We start from the raw sequence: 13,636 nt of genomic DNA on the forward strand, positions 1-13,636 counted from the left end.
AAACTAAAGCCATTTGAAACATTTAAATTTACTGACATTGTAGTGGACGATATTATTATTATAACAAAATCACTTAAAAACAAATATGGCGGCAACAGCTTTTATCGGAGGGTGTCTTTAAAGATGCCATGATATATACTGATAATTTCTACAAAGATATAACTAACGAATCCTTAAACAGCGGTATTGTACCTAGTTACTGGAAAATTTCAACAATATTACCTGTGGAAAAAGTAAAAAATACAATGAAACCTGATGAACTACGTCCAATTAACACGTTACCTACAGATGAAAAAATTATGGAGACAGTGGCGAAGAATCAACTTGTGGCATACTTAGAGAAGCACAATGTGATTATCCCAGAACAATCGGGATTCAGGAAGAGCCATTCTTGTGAAACAGCGTTGAATATGGTAATTGCAGCTTGGCAAGAAGACATGGCGGACAAAACATTTACGGTGTCTGTCTTCTTGGATTTAAAACGGGCTTTTGAAACTGTCGATAGATCTGAGTTATTGGACGTTATGTTTAAAATTGGTATAAGAGGAAAGGCGTTGGAATGGTTCCGGAGTTATTTGGGTGACAGAAAACAGAGAACGATAATTGGAAAGGAGGTTTCATCAGTGGTGGTTGTTAACATTGGTTTACCACAAGGCTCGGTCTTGGCGCCAATATTGTTTACATTGTATATCAATGATATCAAAAGATTATTAAAATATTGTAAAATACGTCTATTTGCGGATTATGCATTGCTTATCATAAGTGAAAAATATGCAGAATGTGCCATGCTGAAAGTACAAGAAGACCTGGACTCGCTATACAAATGGTTATGCCTTAGAAAACTGAAATTAAATGTCGAAAAAACTAAGTTCATAACATTTTGTAAAAACACTAATATCATAGGTAACAATAGTTTAAATAATATTACGCTGAAGTTAAAAAACATGGAAATCCAAAGAGTAGACAAAATAAAGTATTTAGGAGTTTTGATTGATGATAATCTAAATTTTGGAGAGCATGTAACTTATCTGGAAAGGAAAATTGCACAGAAAATAGGCTTCATGTATAGAACATATAAACATATCAGTCAAAATCATAAAATATTGGTTTATCGTTCAATTATTGAACCACACTTTATTTATTGTCCTACTATTCTGCTATTAAGTAATGATATATATTGTAACGAATTTACTTGCAAATCCCCTTATTTGCAATCCTCTGCTAAGTTCGAATCACTAAACTGTTGAATAAATAACTCCAATATTGAATAATGGAAAAATGGCCTTTATTAAAGTACTTCACAATAACACTTATACTTTGCTACTCGCTGGCTTAATAACCAAACTGATTGATAACTCAAATGAAACTCTACTATTGGCCGCCAGATCGCGTGCTTAAGCAAACTGATTGATAGCTCAACTCAAACTGAATTACAGCGCCTCTACATCTGTCGCCTTTTATACTCTTTGGTTTCCTCGTTCGCATTTTTCTAGAATCTACTAGCATTGTCCATGAGCTCTCAAACTTCTCAGATATATGCATGTGTTAGTGCATTGACTCTCCGCTGCTCGTATTCGTACATGGTACATATGTGTAGACGCAATTATTTATTCGTTTATGTAGATACATAATGATTGAATTATTAATGTGAATGTTTGTAGTTTACAGTCTCTCGCGCACACATAGGCGTATAAGTAAATGCATCTGTGTGTGACATCTCTCGGCTGCCTTATATATGTGTATACATGATTTGATTATTGACGTAAATATCGCTTAGCATGGCCTTAGCATCGCCTTAATGATGGTATAGCTTAGTGATGCTAATATCCGAGACAATATATTAAGAAACTTAAAATACAGCAAAACAAGGCAATGCGATTTATTTTAAAATGTCCTCCAAGAACGCAAAAAATTTTAATGCTCAATAGATTAAACTGGCTTAGTGTGTATTAAACAGTCAGTTAGTTATTTCACATTGAAATTTATACACCAACTTAGGTTAGAAATGTTACCGAAATACCTGAGTAGTAAAATACATTATAATCGTGAAATCCACAATTATGGAACTAGAAATTGCAATAATATAAGACTGCCTAGAAAAAGAACTGAGTTCGCCAAAAGGTCTCTTGAATATTTAGGGTATAAAATGTACAATGAGTTACCTTCTGATTTGAAAGACTGTGAAAATATTAGTAAGTTCAAAGAAAAACTGTTTTTATATTGTACGTCACTAAATGTGACATGAGTATTTATGTTAATCTCTTATTTTAACCTAAACTAGGTCTTAAAGACCGTAATAATAAATAAAAATAACAAAAAAAAACGTTTCAGTGGTGGAAATTATTTTTCTATACAGTGTACATATGACAGAACATATTTCATCCCAGCAGGTCTTCATTGTTTTTCCATTGATGACAAAACGGTTTACTGTCCGAGTAAAAACCGCCCAGTTAATATAATTTAAATTAGTAATAGCTGTGTTTTTTACATCTATAGACGTTTACGCGTTTACGCTTAAACTTTATATGGACTGCTAGCGTCAAACTTTAAATGCACCTCTGAAAATGCTGCGCATAAAATTTGTACTACTAAATTTCAATACGCATTATACTCAGATGTAACTGAAATATGTGTCTATGCTTCTCCCTCTAGACTAATTCTATGTATTCTACGCGTGTCCACTATTCATCGCAACTGATTCAGCCATATGTTATACATTATGGTTACCAGAGGATTGGGCCTCCGATTTTGGGTACACCCTGTTCTGTAGCTACCCTACAAGAAACGCTGATAGTTTTACTAATACACTCACACTTGTAATTGACAGTGCTGATCCTGCGATGACGTAAACATTGATACTCAAATTTATGTATGTTCCTTTGTTCCCTCACGCATGTCCGCATGTTCCCAACGACAGCCTATAATCATGAAAAAAGACTCAAACTGGGAAAGCTTCGGACACCTGGTACAGAACAAAAGAACATACAGCAGATACCATTATGCATGTGAGAGAGATACATAATTCTCAACGGAATTTTATGTATGCGAGAACAGTTTATCCGATTTAATCATGTTGTCACTACTGACTGTCATATGACAATCAAATGATTATCACGGTTGTTTTGTTATTTTTTAAATTCCTCCATTTTCAACCGACGAAAACCATATAAAAAATAAGTTAAAAAAATGAAAAAGAGAGCATTTCAAAGCTCCATGCTAAAATAAGAAAAAAAATCGAAAATAATATTAAAAAATACCAAAAGCTGTCGGAATGTACATATGGGGCGCACTCAAAAAATTGATACGCGAAAAATAATAGTGGTTAGTGGTGAATCATTTTTAAATGTGTTTCCGCATGAGGAAAGCGCTCTTCTGTTGTTTTGTTATTTTCTGAATTTAAATTGAACATTCTGAACTCGAATTCTTATAAAACTATTTATTTTAAACAAATAAGAAACACGTATGCTTTTATCACGTACAAAATTAAAAACGTAATGAAGTAAAGTAAATAAAAAGCAAAAAGCATTGTTTCATTTTTGGCGGAATATAACAATGGTCATTTATGATAGTATAACAGTCAAACCTGATATCGTATATGCGTGTAAAAAAACACGGCTAATAATAGGACTCTGGCAGCTCTGAATTTACTCCCAAACTCAGTGCTGGTAAGTGTTTCTTTTCCCATGAAATGACGTTTGCTTTTGAAGTCGAAACAAAACTTTAGTTTCTGGGCGTTGATTAGAAAAAAAAAGTATTGATTAAAGTAATGAATTTAAGTGTTAATATAAATGTTTGCCGAGTGTGTATGAATCCAAACCCTGGCGTATCACTTTTCGACGATAAGAAATTGAATGAAATGTTCGTTTTTACAACGCGATTGAAGGTAAATATTTATATTTTTGGTGGCCATTCTAGTACAATGCAAAGTGAAGTGCCAAATATGTACTAGAGAAAGATGGCGCATACAGCTGCTCTTTTACCAAATAGAGATGCGTCAAATAAGTTACTACTTGTATATGAGGACCCGGTACGTGGAATGGTTTTTTTTGTTGTGGTGCCTGCGTATGCGTCAAGCAAGGAATTTACCCGCTGTTTATCTGAACGTTATTACCCTGCTAGGTAATAGTCTAGTTGAGGGGTCGACTGCTAATACGCTACCAAAAATATCAAGGGAGGTATCGAACGACGCGTCTTTGTTGTACCCACAAAAAATGTTAACACAAGTCTTTTGAACGGCTATAGTTTTTGTCTCCAAACCGGTGTTGGACCCACCCAGGGTAATTTTTATGAGCGCAGCTAAAGGTTATCAATGCAGAAAGATGTTCTGTGCAAAAATACTATGAATCCCACCCCGGTTTCGTAGCGGTCCGGTTTTTGGTTAATATCTATTGATAGACTCAAAATTGTTGACTTCCGTTTCGCATTTGCGACCCAAAACGCGAATTTTGTTACCCCTCTTGATATTTTTAGACGTGTATTAAGAGTGTCATGCTTTCATATAGAATTACCACCGCGGGTTGGCTGTAGATTAAGGGTCCATTTCGGTTTATTCAGAATGGTTTGACCTTTGTAAGTTTGCATATTTTCCCAATTCACTGCGTTTTCTTGTTTTTTCGGCAACTTTAATATCAAATTGTGATAAAACTATAAGCCTCCTGTGGGTGGGGGTTGTGTTTTTAGGATAGGGGGTCATCCACCAATACCCTCAACCGCCTCCCCTGGACCCTTAATGTATAGTCTACCCACTACCCCCAGACAAAAAATTCTTATACAGATATATATCCGGATCATTTCGTTCCGGTATTTTGGATTCGGTTTCAAGGTTCTGCACATCTCTAAATAATATAGATATGTATAAAGATATTTCATCGGCAAATTTAAGCAGACATAACAACAACGTAAACAAACAAAAACACCGGCCTCAAAAAGCTACTTAAGCTGCTGTTTCAAACTGGATTTTGTCAATTCAATTCAAATTCAGACCGCAAATGCAAGCATTGAAACGTTTGCTGCCATTTCTTCCCTTACGTTATTTGCCAGCCAATATTTCGCCTTCACGTAAATTACTGCTGACATTAGTTGCAGCTGTTAATATTTTAGGCACATCTGCATCGAGCCAACTTGGAAACGACACCAACATTTGTTCACTCAGCACAAGGCGCACTTTATCTGCCGATTGTAATAAAAACATGAGTGATGCAGCAAAAGAAGCATATACGCCTGGCAGTAGTTCGGTGGCATTTGTAACAACGCCAGATGAAAAATTGGCAAAGAAATTAGCACAAGGCTTGGTGGAGCGTAAATTAGCTGCATGTGTTAACATAATACCCCAAATACAGTCTGTATATATGTGGGAAGGTAAAGTAAATGAGGATAATGAATATTTGATGATGATCAAGACAAGAACAAGTCGTGTGGATGAATTGATCAAGTTTGTACGTGAGAATCATTCGTACAGTGTAGCTGAGGTTATAACCTTACCGATTGAAAAAGGCAATGTACCTTATTTAAGTTGGATTGCTCAGACTGTGCCCGATAAGAAGTGAAATGTGCTTGAAATATGTATGATATTGTACGGTGTTTTAAAATTGAAACACTTATTTAAGATTTGATATGTAATTTTAAAGAATATTGAAAATGTTATTAAACTGAACTGATATACATATGTATTCATATAAATAATTGTTATCTCCTCTGTTTACAATTTAAATATTTACTATACCGGGTTTGGTGTCAAGCGGATTGCTTATCAATTCTATCAACGGCATTGTTTTGGACATTGTATAGGTTTACAATGGATTTGGACCTAATAATAATAATGTTGATGTTGGTGTTGTTGTTGTTGTAACAGACTTTGCTCAGAATAATCACTCAAATTCGAAGGCCCAAGGTACCTCACCGGGTTGGTCCAGTGGAAATATTCTGGCGAGCCAATTTTGTGTACTCTTAAATTATTCGACGTTGTCACAAACCCGCAAAAGATAGCGAATTTGAACGCTATGGGGCAACCCAATTGTCAACCTCATCTACGGGAGGGGAATCCTCCCAGCGGTTTAGGGGGTCAGAATATTCCCGCGGTAGGTATGCCTGTCGTAGGAGGCGTCTAAAACACCAGATTCAAGGGGCTGTGTAGCGCAACTCTTCAGGTTGCCAGCGCAATATATAGCTTCTCCAAACCCAATTGTCAACCTCACCTATCCGCGGCGAATTCTGTTTCACTAACAGACGAGGCTCTGGCGACCCCAAGCTCCTCATGGAACTTGGGAGTGGGGAGGTAGGGGATGGCCTGTAGGTTTAATGTGGCCACATAAATCGTTCCCGAGGTGGTCGGGCTGGCACCGTAATGGTGCTGTGGTACCGGATGTGTATCCGGCAAAGGACCATTACATCGAAAACACTCCCCAAAGCCTTCGGGGAGCAACCTTATCGCTACCACAACAACAGGGGAATCCTGTTACAAATATGAATGTATCATACACATATTAAGCAGGCGAGAATTTGGCGAACCCAAGTACTATGCGGTGGGGAGAGGCGGTATGGCCAGGAGTTAAAGTGGCCGGGCCTTCGGTGAGTGTAGTTAATACAATAAGAACATGTCTAACTTACGGTTATGACACCTTACACTTCTTACTATTACTCTTCTTCTGTTTTCACGTAAGGTTGCACTGTTACTCTTAGAGAGCAGATAAGCGAAGGTTATAGGGCCAAAGTTTTAAAAATAAGTAATTTCCGGTTAATAACAGAGGTGCTAAAAAAACAAAGTACAGGATTCAGATGAGACAAAGCCTTGTCGTCAGTCAAGTGTAAAACTATAAAACCTTTCGGGAGTCCTCTTTTCTCTACAAGAAGATCGGGAAATGTGTAGCTTCTCGAGATCAATGTTTCCTTATTTCATATCGACTCAGACTTCCGACTTTGACAGATAATCGCGATTTTTCTTACCCCAAGAACCTTCGGGTACGTTGGTTATACTAGCCTATGTACTACCGCGTTGTTAAGCTAAGGCCCTTAAATAATTCATCGGATATCATATCAAAATTAAAATATCAGAGCTAAATTTCAAAGTATAGCTTTAGAAGACGCGAAATGTCTCAGGAAGACGTATATCTCTGCCTCAACTTCGAACTATGTACTGCAACAGCTTAACCTCCTATGTATCTTTGACGAAACCTTGACATACTATTGAATTATCAATTTTTTTTGCTAAAACTGCTAGTTTTCGCAGACTTCAGTTGGGAGTACGCAGTTTGAGTCGCTATGCCGGTGCAAAGTAAATCTGTAAACAAAAACAGCAGCTGCCCCTCAAAAGTCTTTATCGCTATAACAACAACTAATTGAAGTTCTTGATTTCATTTTTCTTATCTTCTAGCCGAGCTTACATGATAATATGCCATCACTGATTTGCAACAAATGCCAAACTCGTCTCCGAATATCGCACAACTTTGTCAAACTGGCACAAGATTCGGAGAAAAATTTAAAAGCTTTTCTGGCTAAAATTAATAAAGATTTTCAATTGGTTACCGGTAACACCCCAAATAAGGATAAACAAAAGGACAACGGAGATGATGACGATTTGCTTTCGTCTATGCTTGAGGAGGAATTGGGTGATAAGATATCACACACACCAGATGAGTCTAACAAAAATCCAGTTTTGGAGGAAAAGTATCCCAGTACTACTCCCTCGCTCTTGCCGAACGCGAGTGAAGTAAACTGTGCGAATAAATCCAGCAGCGATGTCTCAGATAGTCAAAAACAGCCAGATTCAAAGAAAATCAAGCTTAATGTTGAAGATACAAAGGAACCGACTGGTAGTAAGTTGATGAATCTGAATGTTAAGGTCGAGAGTACAGACGGGGACTTAGAAGATTACGAGTTTCAGACCGAAGAGCATTATGAAATAGAAGCGGAGGAAGAAGAATCTGAGAAAAACGAAGATAATGTTGATTTGCACAAATTATCGAGTGCAGAAACTCAAAACCCGTCCACATCAGAACACGAAACAAAAATGCTGGATTATACAGACGAAGACTCACATGTGGACTTGGAAATTTTGGAGGAAAATTTGCAACAAAGCGAAGATACACGCAGTAGTCTTGACAGGGTGGAAGAACAACCAACACACAACACTGATGGCTTTTTGAAAGAATACCAAACAATGCTTGAGGAAAATGACGATTATCTAGAAGATAACAATACGATGCCGGAAGATAAAGCAGATTCAACTAACGCCAATGACAGGACTTTGTATGATGCGAATGAGGAGCTACTGGATGGTGTTGAAGAAGACTTCGAAATGAATGCAATAGAAAACGAATCGCCCATAGACCGAAGGGAAGTCATGGCACATGAAGCAACGACAGAGGCACAGCAACTAGCCACAACTGAGAATATGAGTACTGTCGTAGGCGAGGATAATAGTCGCAAAACTAAAAAGTCTTCAACTAAAACAAATGCTCGTGGTACGAGCGGCGTTAAGGCTACACCAAAAAACAATAAACCAATTACTTCAAAACGATTCTTCTGTTACAAATGCAACCGCGACTTTACCACAAAAACAAATCTTACCCGGCATATGGTAACACACGAAGGCAAACGACCGTTTCAGTGCAATGTTTGCAATAAGAGTTTCTCGCAGAATGTAACATTAAAGCAACATATGTACACACATACTGGCGAAAAACCTTACAAATGTGAGGTTTGTAATAGAGCATTTACACAATGCAAAACTCTTGTGTTTCATCTTCGTCGACATACTGGGGAAAAACCATTTCCGTGTGAACAATGTGGCGCACTTTTTCGTCAAAAAGATGGCCTTAAGGTAAATTCCACCATAAAGGGCATATTTGTTCTTAAAATCTGTGTTTAAGCTCGAAAAATCTGTGTTTAAGCTCGATATAATGAAGGACTATGAGAGTGCGTCGAACCATGGAACCCACCCAGCGGGTTAGGGGGTCAGAATATTCCCGCGGTAGATATGCCTGTCGTAAGAGGCGACTAAAATACCAGATTCAAGGGGCTGTGTAGCGCAACCCTTTCAGGTTGCCAGCGCAATATATAGCTTCTCCAAACCCAATTGTCAACCTCACCTATCCGTGGCAAATCCAGTTTCACTAACAGACGAGGCCCTGACGATCCCAAGCACCTCATGGAACTTGGGGGTGGAGAGGGAGGGATGGCCTGAAGGTTTAATGTGACCTATAAATCGTTCCCGAGATGGTCGGGCTAGCACCTTAATGGTGCTGTGTTACCGGAGCGTACCAGATCTGTATCCGGCAAAGTCCCATCACATCCAGGGCCGCGGAGAGGGGGGGGGGGGCGGCCAGGGCAATTGCCCTGGGGCCCGGAAGGCTTTTGGGGGCCCGGCAAGGCAAAGCAGTATTGACAGTACTCTAACTAGGATTTCATAGATACATACATATTTTGTTGCTACAAAAAATTGTTTTAAAATTGAAAATCACTAAACTAAAATCATAATATAAATACTATGGGGCATAGTCATAGTCGAAATAAAATGTGATTTTAAGTTAGATAAACTTTAAATATTTTGCACACTTACAGTCAGTGTGGCTGAAGGGGAGCGTTCTTTTAGTCTATTGTCCCGCGTGAAAAATTTTTTACGTTCTACTATGAGCCAAAATCGCTTGACAAGCTTTAGAACATTGGCGTTGAAGTCCATCCTTGCTCCCAGCATTAGTTTTGAATCGGTGGTAATTTCCATATTCGCAAAAAAGCACAGAAGGTTTTCCTTGGCTGATTCAAGCTCTTAAAATGTACATATTTAGAAAAAGTTAATGTAAGCAAATCAAACAATGAAATCTAATAATCTATGTTATGTTATTTTTTTTACTGGATTTAGTTTATTTTTTAGGGGGGGGGGGGGGGGCGTAAACGCGAACTGTCCCAGGGGCTCGGCTCGGCTCTCTGCGGCCCTGATCACATCGATAACACTCCCCAAAGCCTTCGGGGGAGAAGCCTTATCTCTACAACAACAACAACAGTGCGTCGAACCATGGATTCAAGGGGTTTATAAACGCGACACAAAGCTTTATAGCTTTCCAGCGGCTGCAACCCAATTGTCAACTTCACCTATCCGAGTGGAATCATGTTACAAATATGTATTTAACACACTCGTACATATATTTAGCAAGCGAGGCTCTGGCGACCCTAAGTTCCTTATGGAACTAGCGACCCGGGAGACGGTACAGTCTAGAAGGTTCAATGTGGTCATATTAAATTGTTCCAGAGATGGTCGGGATTGTACCTTAACGGTGCTTGTTACCGGAACGTACAGGAACTGTATCCGACAATATCGCTAACACTCCCACAAACATTCAGGGAGTGTCTTTATCGCTGCAACAGCAACAATAGTGAGTTGAACAAAGGAGTTTCACAAGTCCGCCCCGAAATTTAAAGATAAGATGTTGAGGGGGTGTCGGAAGTGAAAGAAAACAAATTTTACTCTTATAAAACCTCGCCCTTTTCGTTTAATAGATTTTTAAAGTGATCGCAGACGAATATAGTAGACAACATCAGCACGAAAATGAACTTAATATCGATGCTATTTACTTCCAAAATATCATTATAATAAAAAATTTTAATATTTGAAAATGGGTGTTTGTATCTCTCATTTTTTGACCAATCATTCGTACCCTTATTTCACTTATAAAGAAGAATATTTCTAACGAAAGAATGAAAAATCGTTTAATAAGTACGTCCACTGTCAAAAAACTTAAGACAGGTACGTTGTCATCTGAACTTATTCGTCCTTACATGTTTAATTGTTGTTGTTGTTGTTCTCGATATGATGGTCCATATCCGGTACGCTCCGGTACTAGCCCGACCATCTCGGGAACGATTTATATGGCCACATTAAACCTTCAGGCCATACCTCCCTCCCCACCCCCAAGTTCCATGAGGAGCTTGGGCCAAAACCTCGTCTGTTAGTGTAACGGGATTCGCCGCTCGAAGAGGAGGTTGAAAATTGGGTTGGAGAAGCTATGTATTGCGCTACGCAACCCCTTGAATCCCATGTTTAATTGTAACTTGGTTATGCTCCTTCTGGATATGCTCCACCAACAACCACAAAATATATCTATATTTACTACCAGTAGAGCCGGCAGACGTCGTTCTGCTTTAACTGGGGCTAGCTGCATAACTTTGAATACGTTTTTACCTCTTACTCGCTCCCTTTTCTTTATCCTTTTATTCACTATTCAAGAGGTTGATAGCGATTCAAGGGGTTGATAAGCGCAATACAAAGCTTTATAGCTTCAGAGCTTCCGCAACATCATTGTCATCCTCACCTAGGCGAGGGGAATCCTGTTACAAATATGAGCGTATCATACACATATTTAGCAGGCGAGGGCTCTGGCGACCTCCGTGATGGTCGGGCTAGTACCTTAATGGTGCTTTGTGACCGGAACGTACCGGATCTATATCCGCAAAGGACCATCATCACTCCCCAAAACCTTCGTGGAGTGTTGCTGTTGTTGTTGTAGCGATAAGCACACTCCCCGAGGGTCTTGGGGAGTGTTATCGATGTTCATAGTCCTTCGTCGGATGCAGATCCGGTAGGTTCCGGTACCAAGCCCGTCCATCTCGGGAACGATTTGTTATGACCACATGCGACCTTCTAGGCCATACCTCCCTCCCACCCCCTAGATCCATGAGGAGTTCGGGGTCGCCAGAGCATCGGTTATTAATGTAACAGGATTCTCCACGGATAGGTGTAGTTGAATTGGGTTTGGAGAAGCTATATATTGCACTCGCAACCTGAAAGGGTTGCGCTACACAACCCCTTGAATCTATTTGCTATTTTAGTCGCGTTTTACGGCAGGCATACCTACCGCGTGTATATTCTAACCCCCTAACCCGCTGGGGGGCTTCGTGGAGTGGCCTGAGTGTTAATACAACAACAGCATTCACTAATCTCTTTGCGTCTCTCTCCATCTCCGTCTTTTCAATCCCTCCTTTTCTCTCCAGTTTCCTCTACTTCGCTTTCCCCTGCTCCATCTCTCCCTTTCTCTATGGCTTCGTCTAACTCTATCTCTTTCTCCTTCCCATGTTTTCTTCTCTCTAGTTCTTATTATTCTCCTCCACCCTTTACTCACAGTTTAAATCTTAGTCCCACTCTCATTTTTGAATGCTGTTTCATAAAAAAATACAAACAAAACTACTTCTCCTTTCTATTATTTGGGGTATGAAAAATAGATAATATTCGATTCTCAGACCTACTCAACACTGTGACACGAGAACTTTTTATACTCAGTTGAGCAGAGCTCACAGAGTATATTAACTTTGATTGGATAACGGTTGGTTGTACAGGTATAAAGGAATCGAGATAGATATAGACTTCCATATATCAAAATCATCAGTATCGAAAAAAAATTCGACTGAGCCATGTCCGTCCGTCCGTCCGTCCGTCCGTCCGTCCGTTAACACGATAACTTGAGTAAATTTTGAGGTATCTTGATGAAATTTGGTATGTAGGTTCCTGGGAACTCATCTCAGATCGCTATTTAAAATGAACGATATCGGGCAATAACCACGAAAATTTCGAAAAATCGAAAAAGTGCGATAATTCATTACCAAATATGGATTAAGCGATGAAACTTGGTAGGTGAGTTGAACTTATGACGCAGAATAGAAAACTAGTAAAATTTTGGACAATGGGCGTGGCACCGCCCACTTTTAAAAGAAGGTAATTTAGAAGTTTTGCAAGCTGTAATTTGGCATTCGTTGAAGATATCATGATGAAATTTGGCAGTAACGTTACTCTTATTACTATATATCTGCATAATAAAAATTAGCAAAATCGGAGATCGACCACGCCCACTTTAAAAATTTTTTTTTTTTTTTAAATTCAAATTTTAAAAGAAAAGTTAATATCTTTACAGTATATAAGTAAATTATGTCAAAATTCAACTCCAGTAATGATATGGTGCAACAAAATACAAAAATAAAAGAAAATTTCAAAATGGGCGTGGCTCCGCCCTTTTTCATTTAATTTGTCTAGGATACTATTAATGCCATAAGTCGAACAAAAATTTACCAATCCTTGTGAAATTTGGTAGAGGTTTAGATTCTAGGACGATAACTATTTTCTGTGAAAAAGGGCGAAATCGGTTGAAGCCACGCCCAGTTTTTATACACAGTCGACCGTCTGTCCTTCCGCTCGGCCGTTAACACGATAACTTGAGCAAAAATCGATATATCTTTACTAAACTCAGTTCACGTACTTATCTGAACTCACTTTGTATTGGTGTAAAAAATGGCGGAAATCCGACTATGACCACGCCCACTTTTTCGATATCGAAAATTACGAAAAATGAAAAAAATGCCATAATTATATACCAAATACGAAAAAAGGGATGAAACATGGTAATTGTATTGGTCTATTGACGCAAAATATAACTTTAGAAAAAAACTTGATAAAATGGGTGTGACACCTACCATATTAAGTAGAAGAAAATGAAAAAGTTTTGCAGGGCGAAATCAAAAGTCCTTGGAATCTTGGAAGGAATACAGTTCGTGGTATTACATATATAAATAAATTAGCGGTACCCGACAGATGATGTTCTGGATCACCCTGGTCCACATTTTGGTCGATCTCGCGAAAACGCCTTCACATATACAA

General features: G+C 38.6%; 2 protein-coding genes across 2 annotated transcripts in view; both read left to right on the forward strand.

The window, feature by feature from the left end:
* The first annotated feature begins 3,679 nt into the window (after window positions 1–3,679).
* The window catches only part of LOC137248768 (zinc finger protein 721-like), a 29,215-nt gene continuing 19,258 nt past the window's right edge, over window positions 3,680–13,636 (forward strand). The window contains exons 1-2 of the mRNA XM_067779674.1: window positions 3,680–3,883; window positions 7,370–8,818. Coding sequence (XP_067635775.1) covers window positions 3,767–3,883; window positions 7,370–8,818 — 1,566 coding nt within the window. The 5' untranslated portion in view covers window positions 3,680–3,766. The remainder of the gene's footprint in view (window positions 3,884–7,369; window positions 8,819–13,636) is intronic.
* LOC137249000 (divalent-cation tolerance protein CutA) lies at window positions 4,862–5,674 on the forward strand. The gene has a single exon (XM_067780046.1). It carries the CDS (start codon window positions 4,989–4,991, stop codon window positions 5,544–5,546), a length of 558 nt encoding a protein of 185 aa, XP_067636147.1. The 5' UTR covers window positions 4,862–4,988; the 3' UTR covers window positions 5,547–5,674.

Source organism: Eurosta solidaginis, chromosome 4, assembly GCF_040869045.1.
Source record: "Eurosta solidaginis isolate ZX-2024a chromosome 4, ASM4086904v1, whole genome shotgun sequence".
Taxonomy (NCBI): Eukaryota; Metazoa; Arthropoda; class Insecta; order Diptera; family Tephritidae; genus Eurosta; species Eurosta solidaginis.

Coding starts and splice junctions, on each gene's coding strand:
- LOC137249000 (XM_067780046.1), top strand. CDS start 4,989: ATGCAAGCATTGAAACGTTTGCTGCCATTTCTTCCCTTACGTTATTTG.